At 51.5% G+C, this 24762-nt stretch overlaps 2 protein-coding genes across 3 annotated transcripts in view; one reads left to right on the top strand and one right to left on the bottom strand.

Annotated features, from left to right (window-relative positions):
* CCND3 (cyclin D3) overlaps positions 1-13453 on the top strand; it is a 49575-nt gene extending 36122 nt beyond the window's left edge. Inside the window, exons 1-5 of one of the 2 annotated variants that reach the window (XM_084890303.1) lie at positions 6748-7132; positions 7852-8067; positions 10973-11132; positions 11696-11832; positions 12315-13453. In XM_084890303.1, coding sequence (XP_084746429.1) covers positions 6935-7132; positions 7852-8067; positions 10973-11132; positions 11696-11832; positions 12315-12482 — 879 coding nt within the window. In that variant the 5' untranslated portion in view covers positions 6748-6934 and the 3' untranslated portion in view covers positions 12483-13453. Of the gene's footprint in view, positions 1-6747; positions 7133-7851; positions 8068-10972; positions 11133-11695; positions 11833-12314 lie in introns of those variants that run through there. The other variant, XM_084890304.1, reaches the window with a different exon arrangement.
* Positions 13454-15048: 1595 nt separating this feature from the next.
* BYSL (bystin like) lies at positions 15049-24727 on the bottom strand. The gene is made up of 7 exons (XM_084890275.1): positions 24102-24727; positions 20122-20284; positions 18390-18528; positions 17944-18077; positions 16778-16938; positions 16509-16611; positions 15049-15749 (listed from the first exon to the last, which is right to left on the bottom strand). Exons 1-7 carry the CDS (start codon positions 24367-24369, stop codon positions 15404-15406), a joined length of 1314 nt encoding a protein of 437 aa, XP_084746401.1. The 5' UTR covers positions 24370-24727; the 3' UTR covers positions 15049-15403.
* Between the last annotated feature and the right edge of the window lie 35 nt (positions 24728-24762).

Genomic DNA, 24762 nt, shown 5'->3' with positions numbered 1-24762 from the left:
CTCTAACCATTGACCAACACTGGCAAGGGCACAACTCTAATGATAATTTTAATAGAAAAAAATGAAATAACCTACAATTAGAGGGATCTTAAACTTGATTTTGTAAGTATGGGTGGCTGACAAAAGGTGGAGGAGAGATATACCAAGCCTGGGAATTGCAGGAGCAGGGGTCTGGAAACAAAGCATGTAGCTTTATGCAGAGTCCTTCCTGCAGAAAAAGGTGTAGTACCTACCCCAGGAGTTTCCAATTTTGGAAGGACAATAGGATTTATTAACAGGAAACAATGAGACTAATTTAAAGCAATCGTTAACTGTGTGTGCTCTTGGGAAAGTCAGCTCCCCTCGGTGGGCCACTGTTGATCCATCTGGTCTAAATTAACCTGCTCTCTAACGCCACAAGCCTGGTGGGCTCGAAGGAAGGAACTGGATTTGGAGAAAAGGCCAGGATGCCAGCAGTGGGTGATAAGGCCTTGGGGTGAGCTGGAGTGCTCCAGCTGAGATAAAATTGGATAGGGTGGCTGAGGCCTCTTGAAGGAGAACTTTAAAAGCCAGGCTGGTTGACTTTTAAATTTGACCTGATAAGCAGGTCCTTGGACTGGAGATGAAAGGAGTGTCTGTGGGAGATTAATCTGATGGCCCCGCGCCATTGATCCGATCTCTCTGGAAGCGCTGCGAGGGCTGAGAGGCGCTCAGGGAGGCCTTTGCAATAACAGTAATGGAGGCCCAGGCTTTTCAAAGGGGGTTGGAGATTACTCCCGCCAGTCTCAGGATACATGTGGCTTCCGGGAAGTTTAATTTTCCTTAACCATAAGTAATCTAAAGTAAATGTACTTTTTACCTTATGACAATTACGGCTGTATTATGGACCAGAATCCTAAATGTGTATATGTTTCTAAGGCAGAATGTTAGACTTCAAATAAATTTCAGGTTCGCAGAGGACTGTTTTAGATCATACTAGATTCCTCTGAGAGGTGCTTTCTTCTCTGCTGTGAACGGTTTACTTTGGTGGCAAATTTTGAGAAACTGGCTAACAGTCTACTGGAGGAATGGGAAGAATAAGATCTAAGTAAGTTTTCCCTAATTTTTTTTTTTTTCCGGGGGGGGGTGTGTGTGTGTGTGTGTAGGTAATTGATTGGATACAGGGAACCAAAGAAAGGAAGAAATCCAAGATTGTGCCAGGGCTTAACGTCTGAAGACTCAGCAGAAAGATGGTGCTATTCATAAAAATGTGCACATTGAAAGAGGGCGTGGAAATATATGGTCCACCTTGAGGATACTGGGAACGCATGGCCTCAATAGTCCCAGGGAAGACTAGCCAGGCTGATCATGGAGGAGGGACCTCTTGGTTTTTCCCACTGCCCTGCATGCTGGACACTTTGCCTGGTGTACTTTTGTGTATCAATTTCTAAAGAAGATGTTCGCTGTGGGGTTTTAGAAGGCGCCCTATATCAGACATAGGAAGTTCCCACTTATCCCTACTTTGCTAATAGTTTTTTCTTATTGTGAATGGCTGTTGAATTTTATCCAAAAACTTTTTTTTGGCATCTGTTGATTCTATCATGATTTTCCCACCTTTAATATTTTAATTTAATCTTTTAATATAATTCATCAATATGTATATCAACAATTGTGTATCAATATATTGATGAATTATATTGATGTTTTTAAAAATAATAAACTAACCATTTATTTTTTATATAAGGTAAATGCAGTCAAACATACAACCCATTTTATTTATTTTTTAAAGAATAGTTTACTGACTTTTAGAGAGAGAGGAAGGGAGAGGGAGAGGGAAACCTTGATGTGAGAGCGGAATATCTATCAGTTGCCTCCTGCACCCCTCTTTCCCCTTCATTAGGGATGGAGCCCGAAACCCGGGCATGTGCCCTTAACTGGAAATCAAACCCACAACCTCCTGATGACACCAAACCAATTGAGCCACACTGGCCAGGGCATTTTTAAATTATTTTTTATTGAGAGCGAGAGAGAAACACCTATATGAGAGTAATATTGATCAATTGCCTCCCACAAGACCTGAATGGGGAAAGAATCCACAATCTGGGTAGGTGCCATGACTGGGAATCAAACCCACGACCTTTTGGTGTATGGGATGATGCTCCAACCAGCTAAGCCACCCTGCCCGGGCTACTTAAATGTTTTTAAAGTTAAGTTTTTCATTAAGTAAATTTATTTTAAAAGGAAACCTTTTAAAACACACAAATACAATATAAAACTTCCCGGCTGGTATGGCTCAGTTGTTGAGCATTGACCTATAAAACAGGTCAATTCCTAGTTAGGGCACATGCCCTGTCGTGGGCTGAATCCCCAATGCGGGGGGCAGGGTCAGGAAGTAGCCAACTAATGATTCTCTCTCATCATTGATATGTCTATCTTTCTCCCTCTCCTTTCCTCTCTGAAATAAATAAAAATATATTTTTAAAAAGTAGCCGAATCCGGTTTGGTTCAATGGATAGAGCCAATGGTCTGCGGACTGAGGGGTCCTGGGTTTGATTCCGGTCAAAGGCATGTACATTGGTTGCGGGCACATCCCCAGTGGGGGATGTGCAGGAGGCAGCTGGTTGATGTTTCTCTATCATCGATGTTTCTAGTTCTCTATCCCTCTCCCTTCCTCTCTGTAAAAAAATCAATGAAATATATTTTTTTAAAAATAAAAAATAAAAAATAAAGTGAGCATAAAACTGTTAAAAATATTTATTCTGACTTCGAACTTAGGCTCTGGCGCCTGCCTGGGTTCAAACCCGATGCAGCACATGCAGCTGTTGCCACTCGGATACCCACGGCTCTCGTCCTCCCCGAGCGCACCGCCCCTTCCAGTGCCAGCGCTGTGACTGCCTGGTGGCTGGTCCTGGTTGTCAGAGCCCATGTGCTTTCCCGCAGGAAAGCTGGACGTCCTGGGGAACTAACTGCAGACCCCTTTCTCCGTCCCAGCAGCCCTCCACCCCTGGCTGCTGGGAATGGGGGACAGGTGCCCCTGCTCCCTCCGAGGCAGAAGCATGCACTTTTCATCACGTCCCAGAGTTCCTCAACAGGACGGAGCTCCATTTGCCCACAGTGTTAACTTACTCAACAGTGTACTTTTCACTGGTTTCCTTCCCTTCTGCCTCATTTCTCCACACCGGGTGCTTCCTGGAATCACCTCCTGGGTCAGTTACTTCACTTGAATCCTTGTCTTTGGGGAGACCCAACCAAGGCAGCCTCCTGCTAGTGGCATGGCGTCGAGCGATAGTTAGCTTCCCTGTGACTCTGCTTCCATCCGTAACAGGAGGGTAATAATAGCAGCTGTACCTCATAGGTAAGTGGGTGAAGGTGGTTAAAAGATATAAACTTCCAGTTATAAGATATATAAGTCCTGGGGATATAATGTACAACATGGTGATGAGAGTTAATCGTTTTGTATTGCATATTTGAAAAGTTGCTAAATGAATAGATCTTAAAAAATCTCAACATTATTATAAAATTGTACATCTGAAAACTATATAATTTTACGAACCAATGTCACCCCAATATATTCAATAAGAAAATAAGTTCTCATCACAGGAAAAATATTGTAATTATGTAATGGTTGTTAACTAAACTTACTATGGTAATCATTTTGAAATATATACATATGTTAAATCATGTATACTTTTTTTTCAAATATATTTTATTGATTTTTTACAGAGAGGAAGAGAGGGGGATAGAGAGTTAGAGACATTGATCAGCTGCCTCCTCACACCTTCTATTGGGGATGTGCCCACAACCAAGGTACATGCCCTTGACCGGAATCGAACCTGAGACCTTTTAGTCTGCACGCCAACGCTCTATCCTCAGAGCCAAACCGGTTAAGGATAAATCATAAATATTGATACTTTAAATTAATACAATTGATACTTCAATAAAACTGGGGAAAAAACTTTAATAATGATGATTTACTTTCTCATCAAAGATAAATGACCTTCTTGCCTGAACAGTCTACTCAATAATTCTGAGAATAAAGAAACACTTCCTTCAGGACAGATCTGGTTTCTGGTTATGTACTTCAAAGCTATACTTTTTAGTCTTCCTGCATACTAAAGACCTCTTACACTTCAACATTTTTGTCTTCCCATAACTTCATATCTATTATTTTAGATATGAAGGGAGAGGGAGAGAGAAACATCAATGATGAGAGAGAATCATTGATCAGCTGCCTCCTGTACCCCTCCTACCGGGGATTGAGCCAGAAACCAGGCATTGTGCCCTGACTGGCAATCGAACTGTGACCTCCTCCTGGTGCATAGGTCAATGCTTAACCACTGAGTCACACAGCTGGGCCATATCTATTCTTTATAATTTACAATACCTTGTTCTCTTTAATGAAAGAGTGCAGTGTTATGATTAATTAACTAAAACTTCATACTTGTATTTTGGAAGACAGGAGTAATGGGTTTGCAAGATTAGATAAGGTACATGGCACACATTCATGTTGGCATAACAAGAGTTCTTGAATTTAAAACAAACACACATATATTTTATTACTAATAAACTAGTTTTCATTTTTCCAGTTGGCAGAGGTGTTTGTTTGCTTGCTTTATTTTGTTTGGAAATAGATACCTAATGTTTATCCATTAGATTGGTTCAGCATTTCACAGGAAATTTAGAAAGAAATTCACGGGAGGAGTTTTGGGGGAGGGGTGAAAGGTGAAAGGGATTAAGAAGTACAAATAGACAGTTATAGAAATAGTCATCGATATAAAGTACAGCATGGGGAATATAGTCAATAATATTGTAATAACTATGGATGGGGTAAGATGGGTAATAGACTTATGGGGAGGTTCATTTTATAGTTATGTAAATATCTAATCACTATGCTATACACCTGAAACTAATATATTATTGTATGTCAACTATAACTGGAAAATAAATTTTGAAAAATCTAAAAAAGTCTTTGATTGTTTCATAACTTTAGAAATTCCACTTCTAGAAATTAATTCACTTCTAGAACTAATGATGAGTGCACACAAAAATATTTCCCAGTATTGCTTCTAATAGGGAAGAATGAGAAACAACTTAATTTTCAACAATACCTGTTGGGTAAAATGCATTATATATTCACCCAATGGCACACTACTATTATGAAGCCATTAAGAATAATGTTGTAGTATAAATGACAGGGAAAAGTGCTAACAATATAATTTTTTGTGGAAAAAAGCTTACAAAACAATTAGCAATGACCTCATTTTAAAAAATAGAACAGTCTTAGAAAAACAAATATTGACATTTTAAAGGGTTATCTATGGATGGTGAAATTGCAAGTAATTTTTTCCCCTTTTTTGTGTGGCTTATCTGGATTGTCTGTTTCTACAATGCCAATGAATATTTCCATGATATTAGAACTATAATAAAATTTGTCATTTAAAGAACAATTTATTGAGAAAACAGCATAGAAACTTGCCTGTGGGTGTCCTTTCCCTCAAGAGGAGGGACCTCAGGAGAGGTTTGAGTTCCCCAGGGCCTCCCCCTCCGGGAGCATTCCTGGAGGCCTGTGGTCTGCCTCTTGGTCATGAGGAATCCAGCTTTGGGGAAACTACAAAGTAACCCAGAAGTTTGGGAGGTGGAAGACATGGCAATTGGGAGATTTTATAGGGTCTCAGCAAGAAGCTCCCTTCAGAGAGGATCTCGTTTCTCCGCCGCCCACGTTTTCCTCCAACAGAAGCTAAGGCCGGCTTTCAGGGCCCGTCCAAGGCCACACGGCGGGCTTCGCGACAAGGTGAGGCCTTGGATAGCCGGCCTTTCCGCCCCGCTGTATGTCGGTCATGGGCCGATTTCCCCCGCCTCCCTGTGCCCGGGAACCGATCTTGTGGAAATGCAGATTTTGATCCCACGGGTCCGGCGCAGGCCTCGCAGCCCGCACGTCTAACTCTAACCAGCTCTCCGGCGCTGCCGATGGTGTGGGCTCCGGGATTAATCTCGGCATTCCTGTGCAGCCGCGGGGCACCGGCGGGGAGAGCGCAGATCCTGCCGCCGGACTGCCGGCGTCCCCATCCGGGCTCGGCCGCCCATTGATTGTTAGTGCGCTCAGTTCCTTACCTGCGGAATAAGTGTATCGCCCAACCCAGTGAGTTCCCGTGAGGATTTAATACGTGACTGCATGTTGCCCTAACTGGTTTGGCTCAGTGGATAGAGTGTTGGCCTGCGGGTTGAAGGGTCCCGGGTTCGATTCCGGTCAAGGGCATGTACCTTGGTTGCGGGCACATCCCCAGTGGGGAGTGTGCAAGAGGCAGCTGATCAATGATTCTCTCTCATCGATGTTTCTAACTCTCTATCCCTCTCCCTCCCTCTCTGTAAAAAATCAATAAAATATATATATTTAAAAAATAATAAGTAGTGACCGCGTGTGAAGTATTCAGAACCAGTGTTCACTAAGAACTAGGTATTCGTTCTTTATATTCCCTAGAGCAAGCGGCGGGGAAGGAGGGTTTGCCCAATGAATGGACCACCTTTGGAGAAGGGTTCTTTGGGGGGACGGCTGTCAGAGGAGCCGCAGGGGAGGCTCGCTGGTGGGGAAGGGGACCCCTCCTGGGAAGCGCTCTCCCCGCGGGGTGGTCGGAGGAGGGGGCGGGGCGGCCGGAAGCCGGGCCGGGGCCCGCGCCCGAGGACCCGCGCGGCCGCGGCGGGGGAGGGGGCGCCGCCATCCCTTTCCGTCCGGCGCCGGCTCCGCCCCGGGAGCGTGTGACGCGGGAGCATTCCACGGTTGCTACCGCGTCGCGAGGGGCGGGGCGCCCGCCTGTCAGGAAAGCCGCGCGCCGGCGCAGGCAGGCGGCCCGGGCTCCTCCGCGCAGCACCAGCACCAGCACCGGCACCGCCTCAGGCCCCGCGCCCGCGCTCTCCCGCCCGCCGCCGCCCGCGTTCCGGCTCGCGAGCCCGCACCCGTCCCCCTCGCGCGCCGCCGAGCATGGAGCTGCTGTGCTGCGAGGGCCCCCGGCACGCGCCCCGCGCGGGGCCGGACCCGCGGCTGCTGGGGGACCAGCGCGTGCTGCAGAGCCTGCTGCGCCTGGAGGAGCGCTACGTGCCCCGCGCCTCCTACTTCCAGTGCGTGCAGCGCGAGATCAAGCCGCACATGCGGAAGATGCTGGCCTACTGGATGCTGGAGGTACCGCCGCGGCCCCCCTCCCCCGGCCCTCCCCTCCCCCCGGCCCCGCGCCGCGGCTCCGGACCGCCCGGGCCGCCCTGCGGGGACATCCCGGTCTCGGCAACGATTTCTGCAAGATGCTTCGGTGGCCCAGACTCCCCCCCTCCCCCCTCCCCGGCCTGGCCTTTCCACTCGGCACCCCAGCCGGCTGCCTTCGGGGCGTCCCATTCCTTCTTCCCTCCCCAACCTCGACTCTGGCGCCCTCTTCGCTTATCATCATCTCTTCGGCCGGGAAAGCGGGGTAGGATTCGCCGTCCCCCCTCCGGCTTCTCCGGCGTCCCCGGCTTCTCTCCCCCGCCCCGTCCTCCTAGGAGCGCGCCGGGAAAGCCCTGGGCGCCGCCGCCGCCGCCCCGGGGCCGGTTCCGGTGCGGGGCCGGGGTTCTGGCCGGCGGCCAGGGAACTGAAAAGTGCGGGAGTCTCCTCCCTTCCCTCTGGGTGTGCCGTGGGTGCTGGTCATGGGGGGAAGGTCCCCGGCTCTCTGGCTACTGTGGGAGACTCTTGGGGTCCCCATGGGGGTGGGGGGGTTTCATGAAGTAAGGGAGCCGCCGGCGTACCCCTTCCATTTTCGATTCCCGGTCCCACTTCCCTTCAGCGCCCCCTTTCACCTTCAGGGCCGCTGGGCTTCCTTCCCAGGTTCCTGCCCCGAGTGACGGTGTCCTCCTCCCCTCCCCCTCCCCCAGGTGTGCGAGGAGCAGCGCTGCGAGGAGGAAGTCTTCCCGCTGGCCATGAACTACCTGGATCGTTACCTGTCCTGCGTCCCCACCCCCAAGGCGCAGTTTCAGCTCCTGGGTGCGGTCTGCATGCTGCTGGCCTCCAAGCTGCGCGAGACCGCGCCCCTGACCATCGAGAAGTTGTGCATCTACACTGACCACGCCGTGTCCCCCCGCCAGATGCGGGTGCGTGCATACTCCCCCGCCCCCCCCCCCCCAACACCTACCGCCTCGCTCCTCCCCGGGAAAAGGAAAGCTAAGACCTCAGGGGCTTTCTGCCCCCTGGGGAGGGCTCGAGGCCGCAGACGCTAGATATTTGGACAGAAGGCGGGCAGTGCCGTGTGATGGTTAGAGTAGCCCCCATCCAGGCTTAAACTGCCGGCTTGAACTGACTCCCCTTCCCGTGACCTCCAGGGGGTGCCACTCCTCTTGGTCTTTCCCCCAGATAGCAACAAGTCGAACTGCATGTCTACACTCCACTAGTACTTTGCCTCTGGGTTTACACAACCATCATGAGTTATTTATTGGCAGCAGCAGGACATGCCTGCACACCCCCACCGGAGTGGGGGAGTGGAATGCGCTTCTCCTGGGGGAGGGGGGCTGCTTGGGGTGTGAGTCTCGATCCCCGGGTGGACTTTGTGATTGAAAAGCCTCCCGCCCGCCCGGAGCAGATTAAAGCCCAGCCCTGATTGCTCTAAGGAAGGGCTCCAGGAGTTCCATCCCACCTTCTTTCCTTCCTCTGGTGTCCCAGAAGAGACACTCCTTCCTAATCCTCATTGTGAGGAGCCGGAGCAGCTGCTTCAGGCTGGCGGAGTCCTCTCTCCCTTTCCCCCTTAGCCAGAGGCCAGAGCTGGAGGGACAGACAGGGAGCTGGGCTGCAGCTGCTTCCGATGTGATAATGATGCCCCCTCCCCTGGCCCGCCCACTCTGACCGAGATCTTTCATAACCCTGCGGGGAGCTGCTGTCACTCCTGTGGTTTGGGAAGTGGCTCCCTGGGCCTCTTGCTGGGAACTTGGCCCTAGGTTCTTCCGAGGCAGGGCAGGAGAGTCACCGGGGCTCCTATCCCACAGCCTGAGGGGGGGGCTGTGTGTGTGTGGGGTGCTTGGATCTAGAGGAGGATGCAGGTCACCTCGGGTGGGGGGGTGTCTGGGAGAGGGTGGGTGAGCGGGCACCTTCCTCACCCTCAATCTATACTGCCGAGTCTTCTCCTGACCCTGAGAGAGTCTCTGGGCCCCATCTCCCGGGGAGGAGGGCCGCATGGGGGCCGCTGTGATTGGCTGGCCTGGAAGCCAGGGTCCTGGGGCCCCGACTGCTGCTTGTCCAGGAACGGGATTCCTCTTCCTGCCAAGTAGCTCTGGGAGATGGGAGTAGGAGGCCGGAGTGGGGAATCTGGGAGGCCCGCAGCTCTTTGTGATGGAGCTGGTAGTTTTGGGCACGTCTGGAGGCGGAGCTGCTTTCCAGGGCCTGCGGGGAAGAAGTCTGCGGAGGGGTTTGGGCTGGGAGGTAAAAGGGGACTTCCTTTTTTGTGAGACGTTTGGGATGGGATGTGTGCCTTTGTATGAGGGGAGTTTTTCAGAACAGGCAGAAAACACTCTCCCCCCGCCGTCTCCGCCTGAGCCGGGGTGGACCGTGCACATGGCTTCCTCGGAGGTCAGAGTTGGAAGGGACCTCGGTGAACTCGGCTGTCCAAACGCTTGTGAAGCTGAGAAGGCTGAGTGAGGCCCAGAGGAGGGGGGCAGCCCTGAAGCGGGGGACAGAAATCTGGGTCTTCCGGCCAGCCAAGGGCCAGAGTGACGATGGAAGCTGCCAGCCAGGGCAGCTCATCCCTCCCTGGGGTATGCTCTGTGCCAGACGAGGGCCGAGGTTCTCAGGGGCTGCCCGGGTACAGGACAGAGTGGCCACCCTCCCTCACACAGGACCCCATGCCTCCCCACAGGGCGAGTCCCACTCCCAATGGCCTTCCAGGGGTTGCCTCGGAGGCCAGGGGCTTTCTGTTCACTTCGGAGTCAGGAGTCCGGCCCCTGGGACTGGCACCAGGGGTGGAAGGCTAGCGTCTCGGCCCAGCTTCTGGCTCCAGGCCTCTTTCTGTGGGGCCCCGGGGGAGGCTCGGGGCTGGTTTGGGAGGATGACACCCAGGCCGGGGCCGGGAAGAGGTTGGGTGGGGCTGCTATTTCTCTCTCTGTAAGGAGTCAAACCCTCGAGTTCCTTCCTGAGATAAAACAATGAAGAAATCCTCATCGGTGCAACTCTGAAGTGGGGCCAGGGCTGGGAGCCACAGACAAGTGCATGGGGGCTCCCGCCCACCCTCGGACCTAGCAGGGGTGTGCAGGTGCGGGCAGGGGGAGACGGGGTTTGGTCCCTCAAAGACAGACCACCCAGAGCCATCCTGTTTGGCACGGCCTCCACAGCTCTTTCTGGGACTCACATGGCACCCAGCGCTGCGGGTTCCAGTGGAAGGGGGTGGGGTGGGTGTGATATCTCAGGACCCAGCCCTGATGTCCCACCAAGGGGATGTGGGTTGGGTTGGGCAACGTCCCCTTTGAGGAACCTCGGCGTCAGTTCAGTGACTGTATCGGAGGTGGTGTGGCCTCAGGCTCACAAGGGGCACAGGCTTGGCTGGGATGCAGCTTTGGGAGAGGCTAGTGGCGATTTCCCCTTGTACAAATCCTTGGGATTAGGGAGAGTCTGCTTTACCCCCGAGGAGCCTCACGTTCATGGAGATGGTGGTGGTGGTACCTGTTGCTTCAGTCTTTTCATCCAGCCCGAGTTAGAGAAGTGCTCAGAGCCCTGGGTCACGTCAGAAAAGGGCCTGTATGTATTATTGGCCCCCAAAGATAACCAAACAAGATCAAAAGACAATTTGTGTGCAGCATGCAGTCCGGCACCTGGTAAAAGATGGACAAATGCTCAAAGCACATGTCCCCAGCTCTCCCCCCCCCCCCCCCTGGACTCCCCATTCCACCGGGCCAGGCCCTAAACCCAGAAGCAAAACTGGTGTCTCGACCTTCGAGTGTGACGGGCTTCCTTCTCGTTCACTCCCTTCCCCTGCCTCCTGTAGTCACCGGCCCCGCCCTCTTCTCCCCTCTGCAGGACTGGGAGGTGCTGGTCCTGGGGAAGCTCAAGTGGGACCTGGCTGCTGTGATCGCCCATGACTTCCTGGCCCTGATCCTGTACCGGCTCTCTCTGCCCAGTGACCGGCAGGCCTTGGTCAAAAAGCACGCTCAGACCTTTTTGGCCCTCTGCGCTACAGGTAATAAACGCCAGGCATATTTTTGCCAAATCAGGAAAATCAAGACTTGGAAGGGTCATAGGAGATTCTTGTTATACGCCTTATAAAATTTGTGAAAATGATGTCCCCCGTGAGCCCCCGTTTCAGTACAGAAAAAATGCTGAGCACAACCTGAGCTGTGTGGGATCTTAAGAGACCCCAGTACCAATGTCGGTGGGGCCTCAGGGCTTAGAAGTGACTTTCCCAAGGTTTCATGGTGATTAAATTGGGGACAGAACCCAGGTCTTGACCCTGGTTTTGTTTCCACACCAGGGAGAGAGACTCATTCACTCCCTGGTGCCTGGCCGGGGTCCCTTAGGGACCACCCTGGGCCTGGCCTGCACAAGTCTGCCCTTCACCCTGGCCTTCCAGGACAGGGTCTTTCCTGCCTTCTCTTGCCCGTCTGACACAACGCACTGCTGGCATTTTCCACTATGCCCCTGCTCCATCCCTGCTGCCGGGCACTTTGTGAGGAATAGGAAGTCCCTCTGGTTGTTATTCTCGATGTTCCCCTTGCCTCATGGTTCCCTCCCCCTCTTTCCAAGATTACACCTTTGCCATGTACCCGCCGTCCATGATCGCCACGGGCAGCATTGGGGCTGCAGTGCAAGGCCTGGGTGCCTGGTCCGCATCCCCAGATGAGCTCACGGAGCTGCTGGCAGGGATCACAGGCACTGAAGTGGTGAGTGCTGAGCAGCAGCCTGTCAATTCATGAAGCGCTGCTATTCCCTGAGCCTCCACTAGAGGGAGGCGTCCATCTCCAACCTGCTGCCCACTCCTGGTTTCGCATACCCTGCCCTTGGGGCTTCTGTGGGGTTTCCTCTCCTGCCTTGCCCTGGGGAAAAGCAGGTTGTCTTGGCTGGGTTGCAGGGCACCATCCCTTGGTGCCCTTTTCTGCCAAGTGGTGTGCAGGAGTGGGGGCGGGAGGCTGTCGGATGCAGGGCTGCGCTCACACCGTTGCCACATCCTCTTGCCAGTTTCTGAGAATTGAAGGCGGATTCCTGGGGCTGGGCTGTGGCCTAACCTCCCCAGGCTTCCCTGTGTGCTGGGCGGTGTCTGTCCCCTGCACCTGCTGTGGGAGGAGGGAAGTGGACCTTTGGCTCCAATGGGACCTCCCTCCACCTCCCCCAGCAGCCCCTCCTCACTGTCCCCCCTTGTTCCCAGGACTGCCTGCGCGCCTGCCAGGAGCAGATTGAAGCTGCACTCAGGGAGAGCCTCAGGGAAGCCGCCCAGTCGTCCCCCAGCCCAGCATCCAAAGCCCCCCGAGGCTCCAGCAGCCAGGGGCCCAGCCAGACCAGCACTCCCACAGATGTCACAGCCATCCACCTGTAGCCCCGGGGAGCGGCCCCCTCCAGTGGCCGCTGACAGCAGAGGAGGGGACACTGCCACCCTCCCTCCCTGCCTGCAGGAATGACGTCACATCTGCCACAACTGAAGTCTGGGGGGTTCCTTCCTAGTTGCCCTTTGTTAAGAGAAGGGGGCAGGTCCTACCTATCCCTGCAGTGTGCACTAAGGGGCCCGACCAGCCATGTTTGGGTGGCTAGCCAGGCCCCTCCTTCTCCTTGCCTCTGACCAGCCCAGCTCCTTCCCCGGCTTGGGGGTGGGTCAGCTGGTCAGAGACAAAATTGAAGTAGATAAAATACATGTACCAGCATTCCTTATTGAGGCCCCGTCTCTGGGGCTCTCACATTCTCAACTGCCAAAATAACCTGGTGCCTTACAAAGGTGCTGTACCTTCTAGAGTTACTGCATTTGGATTGGGGTCTTCCTGAAGCCATTTCTGATATTCTGAGGGGACACACTCCTGAACAGTTCTTCTCAACATCCTTTGGAGAGCCCTGCATAATCCGTGCCCACAGCTGCTCCTAGAGGGAGGGGCCCAGGCCTCTGTCAGAGGTTCAAGAACCAACCAGTTCCTCTTTGCTTTGCTTTCTGCCCAGCTTCTCCTGTGTGATTGAGGGGGGTCAGTGCTGAAGGAAGAGGTGGTTTTAATTTATTTGTTGAATACAACTGTAAGAGGGTGTGGTGGGGTCCACCAACCAAAGTGGTGACCCTGGCGGTTGCTGCATCCCTCCTCTGCTTCTGGCTAGAGGATCGTTGTGACCGAGGAGCTGCTACAGCCTGGGAGGGGCCAGGCCCTCCTCTCCCTTTGGCCCTCCGCCCCATCCTTCATCAGGGATGACCTGGAGGTGACCAAGCCCCCCGTCTGGAGACGCAAGTCCTGTTAACAGGTCTTTCCTAAGGCCACAAGGTCCAGTTGTTGGCCTAGGACCATGCTACCTTAATAAAGATTATGGAATAAAGTTGGCCTTGGCTTCTTGGATTGGATGGAGATGTGGGTAAAAGCATGAGGTAAAGAGGGCAGAAATCAGTGGTTCAATCAGTGGTCCATCAAGCCTTGAATGTAAAGGGTCAGATTCAATATTTTAGGCCTGTGGGATAGTAACTGCCCCACAGTCAGTGCTACTTTATAATGGAACATGCCTAAAAATCATTGTGTTTTGCAAAACTGCCTAATTAAATCCATAGGATGTATGCATGGGCACAACATGAAAAAGCTGAGCGATGTTTTTTAGTAAGTCATTTTCAGAGGGAGAGATACAAACATCTATGATAGGAGGATAATCTATGGCTGCCCTCTACTGGGGATCAAGCCCACTACCCTGTTCCAACCCACGTGGTTCATGGATCTATGCACAATCACGCAGCGGGGCTGAGTGACGTGTTTTTTGAAAAGCCTGGCTGCCTTGGCTCAGTGGTTGGAAGCAGACCTATGAGCCAGTTCATGGTTCAATTCCTGGTCAGGGCACATGCCTGAGCTGCAGGTTTGATCCCAGCCTGGGGCATGCAGGAGGCAGCCAATCAATGATTCTCTCATCATCGATGTTTCTATCTCTTCCTCTCTGAAACCAATAAAAAGTATTTTTTTTTTTTTAAAAGGACAGCATAGTTTTTATATACTAAATGGTTGAGAAACAAATAGAGTCCTTTACCTTCAAAAAGAAGTTTGCTCGTGGAGGGCAGGTTGTGGATGTGACTCCTAACCCTCATGCCAGAGGTGCTTATACTTGTGTATCTGGCTTGGTTCAGCTCAGTGCAGTTTTCTGATTTTATGTGGTGTTTCTCAAGGACAAAACTGCATATAAATAAGTGATATTTGTTTTATGATAAAATCGTTTCCAAATATATTAACTGGGTTGGAACAAAGTCACATTTTCAAAGGCAAACAAGGCTTCCAGGATTGTACCCTGCCATTGCAGCATGAGAGCAGCCACGGAAAACATGTAAATAGATGGGAGTGGCTGTGCTCCGATGAAACTATGGGCGCTGGAATTAGAATTTCACATAATTTTCACCTACCACAAAATACTCTCTAAAAAAATTTTCCCACCCATTAAAAAATGTAAACACCATTCTTAGTGCATGGGCCATAAGAAAATGAGCATTTGACCCTAGTTTGCCAACCTCCAGTCTAATGCTCTCGTTAGCCAGAAAGGGAACTTGTCTGGTGGTGATCCAGATCTAATCATCCCGGCACAACCAATATTCCCTCATCTGTTGGGCCTTTGCATTTCCACTTCCCTCAAGGGCAAGCATGTCAAGCTCGTGGCTCTCGGGCCACAGGCCTCGTTTACTTGACCAGTGTTAGCCTTTGAGTTTGACATGCTTGCTCTAGGGGCACTCTCCTCTAGCTCTTCCACCCACAGCTGAGATAGACCATCTTTTGAACAACCTCCTGTTCCTGGCATTCTCCCAAAGCAGCCTGTATTGGGGAAAGGCAGCGATGAGCCCCCTAGGGGTAACTCTGGGTACAGCCTGGAGAACCTAGCTTGTACAATAGATAGGATAGGGTGGGGGTTCTTAGTATACTGGGTAAGAATCCACTCTTATACAGAAACAGGGAAGAGTAATCCTACCTTTAGATAAAGAGGGAAAACAGATCTCCATTGATCACAATAAAACACAGACGCTCAATAAATACCCACCTTTTCATCCACATCCCAGTGACTTGACATAGCCTGAGAGAAAGTACTCCAAACGCCAGCAGGGCAAGGGGAATGCTGGGGTGCGGAATCTCACACAGGTTCCAGAACTGAGCAGGAACAACTGCCTGACCCTCAGTCCTCCCTGTAGGGTACTGGGGAGTCCCAGATGCCCAGGGACTCTCACTGCCCAGTTGTAAAGGCTCAGTGTCACCTTAACTGGGATCCTGCTGTCCTCCCACCCCTCAGACCAGGATGAGGGGCTGTTCCTCAGTCCATGGCGATGGGAACATCTTCCACGTCTCGGGGCACTGCGCTCTGAAGCTCACGCCTGATCTCAGGGGACAGCTGGGGGTGGGACTGCAGCCGGAGCAGTTCCAGGAGGGCCTCTTTCTGCTCCATGGCCAGGTCTGCCTTATAGCGCTGGGCCAACGTCAGGAGGCACTGGTGCCAGAGCACGGGCAGCTCACGCTTCTCCGTCCGGAAGCCCAGGAAGTGGAAGACCAGAGCGTCCAGCACCCTGTAGGGCAGCGCGTACTTCTTATCCAGCAGCAGCCGCAGGAAGATGCTGTTGGCACCGCTGTATTCCATCTCAGCAATTTTCAGCATGGCCGCACTGGTGGGGAGACGGGTGGTGAGTGGTGGGGAGAGGTTGGGGGAGAGGTCCTACCCCTCCCTCTGTGCTTTCCCCTCCTCTCCTCTCCTCCACTGGCCCTTACACTGTGGTCCGCCTAAGAGGGCCGTCTCAGGCCTTCTCACCTATGCAGTACAATCTTTTTTTCAAGTAATTTTATTTTATTTATTTTTACATTTTTATTGATTTCAAAGAGGGAGAGGGATAGAGATAGAAACATCAGTGATGAGAGAGAATTACTGATCAGCTGCCCTCCTGCACGCCCCCTGCTGGGGATCAATCCCTCAACCCAGGCATGTGTCCTTGGCCCGAATTGGAGCTGGGACCCTTCAGTCCGCAGGCCAACATTCTAACCACTGAGCCAAACTGGCTAGGGCACCTAATGCAGTCTTGATCTTCCTCCTCCCGCACTGCAGTTATCATCTCTAATTGGGATGCTAACTCACCCAAATCCCCACTTCTGTCTCAGAGTGCTTACCTCACTCGGTATCCAACTAGGATATGTTCAAATATCTCAACATCTCCACCCCTGACCCATTTCCTTCCCGTGTTCCCTATTCATTCCTTCAACCCGGGACCCTGTTCTGATGTAATTACAATCCAGGGGAGTAATAACGTACCTAGTGGCTTAAGCCACAAACCAGGACTCTTCCTAGCTCCTCCCCCACTCTGTTCCCCGCCGACCTTCCAAGCCCTGGCGAGTCCCTGAGCACCACCCTCTCCCCTGGGCGGAAACCCCACCTGGAGTGCAGCACGGGGATGGAGCACTTGGTGATGATGCTTCCCACGATGATGGCTTCCCGGAGGGTGCAGGTGCCCGACTCACACAGGGGGATGAGGATCCCTGGGGAGGGGCAGAGGGGCAGCACTTAGAGCTGAGGGCGAGAGAAAGGAGGCAAAGCGGGAAGCTCCCCCACCTGCCGGCGCCGGCCATCTCCCAAGCCGTGCTCACCGCGACCACACCGCAGGAGCTCCGGCCCTCCCTTTCCTGCCGCCTCCGGGGTTCTCACCTTTAAACCAGGCCCCAGGCTTGAAAAGGGCCTTCTTGAGGGCCATGTAGAGGTGGAAATTGAGTCTTTTGTATTCGGCAATATCATCTCGTACACGGGGGAGCAGGACAAGGTTGTAGAAGCGCTGGGCCATGCGTTCCTTCAGGTTAGATGCGAAAATCCTAGTTTTTTTTGGGGGTAGCAGAGACATCCCAGGTCAGTTGACAGCCTGGAGCTGGCCCTTTTAATATCACTGTGGATGGTGCATGCAAAAGAACTGAGGGGTGTGCGGGAGTGTGTGAATTGAGTGCAGGCAACACCCAAATCAGATGGGAGGGAACAGGACGTCTACAAGAGGCATCCAATCAGGTGAACACCCAGAGAGCCAGAGTGCTCCCAAACCAATGGCGACTCAGCTATTCATTCACCTTCCTCTCCCCATCATGGGCCTTCTCTACCCTACTCTTCCAGGGACCTGAGCACGTGTGGGGAGCCACAGACTTCTGAGGCCTGTCTGACACACCCCGTAGTTATAAGCCTCTTCCCTAAAAACTCATCACAGGCAATTTTCAACAGGTTCTTGGCCCCAAAACACGAAACAGGAAAAGCTGGGGAAATGATGATATAAAGAAACACAAGAGAGAGCTCTGGGGCCAAGTTAAAATGCAATGGCAGCCTGGCTGGTGTGGCTCAGTTGGTCGGGCGTCACCCATGCACCAAAGGGCTGCTGGTTCTAGTCCCAGTCAGGGGGCATGCCTGGCTGTGGGCTTGATGCCCAGTGTGGGAAGGGCCTGTGGGAGGCAGCCAATGTTTTTCTGTCTCCCTCTCCCTTCCTCTCAATAAAAAATATTTTTGAAAAAATGTAATGGCAGCACTTAGCCGGTTTTGCTCAGTGGATAGAGCATCAGCCTGCAGACTGAAGGATCCTGGGTTCGATTCCGGTCGAGGGCACATGGCTCAATCCTCAGTAAGGGGTGTGCAGGAGGCAGAAAATCAATGATTCTTATCATTGATGTTTCTCTCTCTCTCCCTCTCCCTTCCTCTCTGAAACCAATAAAAATAAATGCATAAAATAAATATAAGAGGGGAAAAAAAAATAATGGCAAAGACCAGGAAAGCCTGTACTTCCTATGCCCCCAGCCCTTTACCTATAGACCCAAGGCCCCTGGAACTCCCATCCGCTCTACCTGGTGGCTTGGTACATCGCAGCAGCAGTCCAGGCCTCGGGCTCTGTGACATAGAGGATCTGCTCCCAGTTGGAGAGCGCAGGGATGATCTTAAACGCCTTGGGCAGCTTCCCGCTGCGGTACTTGGACAACACCTGGGGAGGAGGCAGTGACACCATCGTTGCCATTAGCACACATCCTGCTTGCGAGTGCCAGGTACTTTTCCTGTTAAAAACTCACTGAATCCTCACAACCACCACATAAGGAGATGCTGCTACCATCCTCACTTTCCAGATGGGGAAACGGAGCCCGTACCCACAGCCACCAGGTCACTAACTGGTACAGCAGGACTCTGAGCCCACACACTCTGACTTATTCTCGGCCACCAGGCTCCTGTGTATGAGATGTGGGCGCCCAGAACCTCCGGTGGGCGCCCAGAGGCCCTGCGAAGGTGCCCCAGCTCTCACCTCCCGGACTCCGCGGTAGACCTCTAGGACCCGGGGGTCCAGCTGGGGCATAGGGAATCCCGTCACCTCGGACATGACCGTCTCAACTTCCGTCTGCTTCTCCGTCAGCTTCTCCATGATGATGTCAGCCAGGGTACGCCTAAGGGTTGGGAGAGGGGAAGGAAGGGGCGGGAGAGCTGTGGTCACAGTCCAGGAAGCTCTGGACTCCACACACGGTTTCTTGTGAGCTCCAATAAACCTGTCATCTTGCTGGGGTGTGCGACCTCAGTTCCCTCGGGGCCGGACCCACCATGGAATCACTGCACAGCACAAATGACCTGAAAGCCATTCCACTTCGGACGAAGCAGACAAATGCGTGGATGTTAAGAACCTGGACTCTGGAGCCGGTCTGCCTGGGTCTAGATCTTCGCTCTCCCAATCCCTGTATGACCTTGGGCATGCTATTTTGCCTCTCTATGCTTCAGTTTTCTCATCTATAAAACAGGTAATACCCGCACCTACCTCACAGAGTTAACGTCGGGATTAAGCGAATTAATGCATGTACGTTACTTGGAACTATCAGTACATAGAGAATGTGTAATGCGTTGCCTATTTCAGACACATCCCTCCCATGCTGAAGTCTCTCCAATTATAAAATACTGGTCTGGCCTCTCAGTGTGTACCAAGATTTCAAGTAGCTGGGATAATTTGGGAAAAGACCAGAGCACAAACTTCTATAAATTTACTAAAACTTATACAAGAATTTCTATGATTAATAATATTTAAACAGTATGCCCAACATAACTTTATTGTGATGACTCCTTATTCTCCTTTCACTGGGCTTCGGTATAAGAATGGGATCTCCAGAGGCTGCTAACGTGTATTTAAGACTGAGGGTCTTCTCAAGGCCAGGCACCGAGTGAAGGACTTCAGACGTTATCTTTTATAGTCCGTGCGACATCTATTCCACATGGGAGCTGACCCTCAGGCAGGTTAATACACACCCAAGGTCTCAGAGTTCTCAGGTGGGGGGAAAGAGTCAGGCCCGGTTGCTCGGGTTCTGAAGTTCAGGTTCTTTACAGCACACGGTAACGTGCTCCACACTAAACGGCCTCTGACCGCTGAGCTCATGTGGGTCTGGGTCTGCTTTCCGAAGCCAGCAGTCATTTCTCAAAACTGCCAGGAGTCAGAGATGCAAATCAAAACGACAATCGTTCTAAGTGTGGATGAATTTGCAATGCCTGAGACCTTTTTGGTTATCACAACTGGTGGGAAGGTCACTCCTGGGGTCAGTGAGTAGAGGTCAGAGATGCTGCTAAACATCCGACATTATACAGGTCAGCCTCCACACACACAAATTACCCAGCCAATAGTGCTAAGGCTAAAAAACCTTGAGTAAAATGAAGCTTAGGGTACAAAAGAGATTTGGCCAAGGAAACTGAGCAGGCCAAGACCAAAAGCAATGGGATATATCTCCCCAGAAAAATAAAAAGGTCGGGTAGCTATTTTCCCAGGTAATCTGGCAGTTCTAGAAGAGGTGGACAGAGGGGGAGGAGCATTCTGAGTCTGTGTCATTCTCACTCAGAATGGTCTTTTGAGGACGGGCCACTTTTGTTAAGGTGGATCCCTACAACTAGCAACGCCCAGGCCCTTCCCAAAGGTAGGAAATCAAACTCTGCCAGGGCATGTGCTTCCTTGTGGGAAGTGGCTATCAGGACCCACTACCCCAAATTCTAGGCCATGCCAGCCCTACCTGACAGGAGGGTTTTTATTCATGAACATCTCAATGGCACGCTCATCCTCGGGGTCCACGGCCACCTCTGCTTGGTGGCCGGCCCCTGTCATTGTGGCAGCCTTCTCCAGGGTGGGCCACTCTTCATCCTCATCATCTGATCCATCTTGCGGCACTCCTGGGCCTAGAAGAGGGGCGATGATTGGGTGAAAAAGGTAAGCGATGGCTGAGGGATTTAGAGGTCAAGTTAACTTTAACCACCACGCACAGTGTAAGCCTCACGTGTGCCTGTAATAGATACAGATGTGTGCACACGCTATCTTCCTGTACCAGGGGCTTACAATCTTGCTCGAGAAACAAAACGTACCTATGTGAACCAATGACACAGTGATGCCAATATATCATAGTTAACACATTATGCTCAGTCATGTAGCAGGAACTGTTCTAAATACTGTACACAATACAACCCCAAGAAGTAGGTCTTATTAGTATATCCAGTTTCAGGTGGGAACACTAAAGCACAAGAAAAGCTAAGTAATTTGCCTATGGCATGTAGTCTGGGCCTAGACTGTGCATTCTTTTTTTTAATTTTTACAATACGTTTTATTGATTTTTACAGAGAGATAGGGAGAGGGATAGAGACCTAGAAACATCAGTGAGACAGAAACATCAACCAGTTGCCTCCTGCACACCCCCCACGGGGGATGTGCCCACAACCAATGTACATGCCCTTGACCGGAATCAAACCTGGGACCTTTCAGTCCCCAGACCAATGCTCCATCCCCTGAGCCAAACCGGTTTCGGCTAGACTGTGCATTCTTTACCCATATTCTACACACATGGGTGGACTTGGTCATATGCCAAATGAGTGGCAGAGACAGTATATACCATAGGCACTTAGAAGGTGATGAGTGCCGACGATGGTTCGAGTCTGGATAGGGAGCATGGGTGCAGCCGGAGTGTGGTCCAAACCTGGGTTACAACACCGGCAAAAGGGCTTGGTTACAAGATTGTCTGTTAAGCAGCAGCAGGAAACACGGCTGGATGGGTAAAGTGAACCCAGGCAGTGTAGTTCAGATTCCAATGGACCAACCCACTGAAGAACTGATTCCCGGAAGGCCACAGCTGATTGGGCATCTGGTAAGGAATGCCGTACTCCAATCGGGGAGATGAGTTGCTGCATATGAACAGGTTATTAACAAAGGAAATATGTGATAAAAGCTAAATGGTGGTGGTGGTGGTGGTGATGTGGCGAAGGTGTTTTGTCTTCACATGCTAACAACCCCCAAACCTCTACTTGGAGGTATAGATGTCCCTTTACTCCAAACCATAACTCCAGCTGCCGCCTGTACAGTTGCTCTTCACAAGAACTTCAAACTTCACCTGTATCAACCAAGCTCACTGTCTTTTCCTCCTAGGTCTATACTGCTCACTGTGCTCTGCCTCTAAGTACACAGCACCACCGTCCACCCCATGCTAAGCCAGAACCTGGGAGGCAGGCCTGCCTCATCCCCAACACGCAGTTACTAAAGCCGATCCAATTCTACCTCAGAGAATATTTCAAATCCTTCGCAACTCCTAGCCTAGATCAGCATCATTTCTTGCCTGGACTAATTAAACAGTGCCCTAACTGGTCTCCATGTTCTCCAATAGTTTTTCACTGTCTTTATGACAGCTTTAAATCCTGGGCACAGCCTCCAAGTCTTTTGCAGATTTGGTTCCCACCCACCTCACTATCATTCATTAATCCATTCATTGAGCAAACACTGAGTGCCTGGTATATGTTCTATACTAGTGAATGAGAGAAAACAAAACCTTTTGCCCTTATAGAGCTTACACTCTAATGAGGGAAGACAGACAATAAATATAACATGATAGGTTAAAAGACAAGTGCTATGAAATAAAGCGATAGGGCAGAATAGAGAAGTTGGGACTGTAAAGATAGGGGTGGGGTGTTGAAATTTTCTCTCTCTTTTTTCCTTTTAATTCTCTCCAGAAGACACATGCCCTCCATTGATTTTAGAGAGAGAAGAAACAAGAGAGAGAGAGAAACATCAATCAGTTGCCTCTAGTACCCAGCCCGACCAGAATCAAACCCACAACCTAGGAATGTGCCCTAACTAGGAATCGAACCTGCAACTCTTTGGTATATGGAACAATGCTATGCTCCAACCTTCGGAACCACCAGGCCAGAGAGGGGGTGTTGCAATTTTTAATGAAGTAGTCAGGGAAGGTTTGTGGGCCCCTTCCCAAGCTCCACCCCCCCCCTCCGCCCCTGTGGGAATATGATGAAGGCCACCTGTAAAGGGACTGTAGGAGCAACCTTAGGAGCCTGGACAGCTCCTCAGTCAAGAAACAGCCAAACAGAAACGGGTCTTGGGTGTGAGCCCGATTGGAAACTACTAGTGTTTTGATCTTATAGAGCTTGTACTTGAGCAGTCTCTCCTTCATGCCCTGTTCTCTGTATTCTACCCAACCCCACACTGGGGAAAATCTTTACCAGTGGGCCACCACGGTGTGCAGTAAGTGCTAATAAACCCACGTCTTTCACAGCCAGTCTTCTGGGTTATCTTCCGCGGATCTCAGCTCTTTGCATAACAGGCCTGAGAAGGTGAAGAATTGAGAGAGTATGCCTACAGGTGTATGAGGACAGGAACAACCTGGGCAAAGGCCCTAGCTTACCATGTTTAAGCCGATATGGGTGGAGTGAAAAGGGGAAAGTAGAAGTCGGACTGGCAATGAGAGCCGATCATATAGGGCTTTGCAAACCACTGTAATTCTCTAGCCGTTGAGCTGAGAGTGGACTGTAGGAGGTATGGGATATTAATGAGGATGCTACTGTAATAAGCCAAGTAGGCAACTGAATAATCTAGGTTTCATGGAAGAAATGAAGGCTAGAATATAGTTGACAGCGGTCACCAAATAGGTGGTGTTTAAACCACAAAACTGATGACAACACCAGAGAAGTGTGTGAAGAGAAGAGGTCCAAAGACTGAACCCTGTGACATTTCATAAGAGGTGGTGGTGGTGGTGGGGGGGGTCACCTGGCCAGTGTGGCTCAGTGGTGGAGTGTAGACCTATGAACCAGGAAGTCAGGATTGGATTCCTATCAGGGCACATGCCTGGGTTGTGGGCTTGGATCCCCAGTAGGGGGCCTGCATAGGCAGCCAATTAATGATTCTCTCTCATCATTGAAGTTTCTATCTCTCCCTCTCCCATCATCTCTGAAATCAATAAAAATATATTCTTTAAAAAAGAGAGAGATTGGGGATCAAAAGGGAGCCAGCAAAGGCTACTGAGAGGTAAGGAGTAGCCACGGGAATGTGAAGTCTTGGAAGCCAGTAAAGATACCATAGCCAGGAGGCCAATGTTCAATTGTGCCAGGACCAAGGAAAGAGATCTGAGAGCTGGATAGGAATCAACACTCCCACCCTAAGAAAATGTCCATCATCTTTTACTCACCCTCACTGCCTCTGTGGCCCCTAAACAATATTGTTCTTTCTGCTCAGCACAAAGGTCATGCAATCTGGGGAGCCCGATCCCCAAGATCAATGCTGTTGTTACCAGAGAATCTATTACACTTTTCCATGGAATGTATTATTCTCATTGTCTACTGTCTGTCTATTCTCTCATTGTCTACTGTCTATAACCTAAAGTCAGGCGCATGTCTACCTCGTTTACCTCTTGATCCAAACTAGATCTAGACTTCTAACACCGTACCAAGCTCTAGGAGACATCCCGTAAGTATTTACAGGGCAAATGGATGGATAAATACTAGGAGAACTTAGTGGTGCCGGCAATCACTTCCCGTTTCCCAACGTCAGGGGTACCTAGAAGAGAGGGCTTTGACTATCCTACATCCGCTCCAGGGCTGAGCCTCCCATTGCAGTACCTTTTTAAGGGAGTACTACGGACCCTTTTTACTCCAAGCTATTCCCTTGTCCGATGCCCGTCCATCCTCTCCTAACCTCCCTCTTTCTCGCACCCATCCCGCCACTCACCCAGCCGCGTGGTGCGCTCCCGGGGCGCCGCGGGCCGGCTCCCAGTGCCATGCTCGGCCTCGAGCTCCTCCTGCTGCTGCCGCGCCTGATGCAAAATCCGCCGGGTCAGCCGGGGCCCCACGTACTCCTCCTCCTCCTCTTTGGTCCCGCGCCCGCGCCGCTTCTCCCGGGCCCCGGCGCGCACCGCGTCCCCGGCCAGAATCTGCTCGGCAAGGGGAGCATGTTTCTCCTGGCCCCCGGCCCCGCGGGCCGCCTTGAATTTGGGCATTTTTTTTTTTCTTCTCAAAAAGTTGCCGGGAAAGTTCACACGTGGAGACGCAGAAGATGTCCTGAGTGCGTTTGCGCTGGGTCCTCCCCGTTCCCAAGAGGCCACCGAGAAGCACAGCGCCCCCTACCGCTCGGAGGCCGGCGGTGCCATCAGCGCCGCCCGCGTGCTAAGAACTCGCGGGTGCTGGAGCTGCTAGACTCCCAGATGAACTCTGTGCATTAAACGTTGTTTTCCCTGACCTTGGAGGATTTGGGCCAGGGTGCTGCCAGCCTGGGAGCAGCAGCTGGGCGGTGATACCAAGAAAGGCGTCACAGAAGAGGCGCCTAGACACGCCCCTGTTCCTCGTGGTGCGTCGACTGGGCGCTCTGTTTTTACGTCACTTCCGGAGCGCCC

Source organism: Pipistrellus hanaki, assembly GCF_964339955.1.
Source record: "Pipistrellus hanaki genome assembly, chromosome: 7".
Lineage (NCBI taxonomy): Eukaryota > Metazoa > Chordata > Mammalia > Chiroptera > Vespertilionidae > Pipistrellus > Pipistrellus hanaki.
Note: the sequence above shows the minus strand (reverse complement) of the source record. Positions and strands in the feature narration are given on the sequence as shown.

What these genes read in the sequence shown, in the direction of transcription:
- BYSL (XM_084890275.1), bottom strand. Translation starts at nt 24,369, where the DNA reads ATGCCCAAATTCAAGGCGGCCCGCGGGGCCGGGGGCCAGGAGAAACAT. An exon ending in AATAAAAACCCTCCTGTCAG is followed by an intron (nt 18,529 to 20,121) that starts GTAGGGCTGGCA and finishes CCCAACCCTTAG; the next exon opens with GCGTACCCTGGCTGACATCA. An exon ending in GCCTGGGGCCTGGTTTAAAG is followed by an intron (nt 16,612 to 16,777) that starts GTGAGAACCCCG and finishes GCCCCTCCCCAG; the next exon opens with GGATCCTCATCCCCCTGTGT.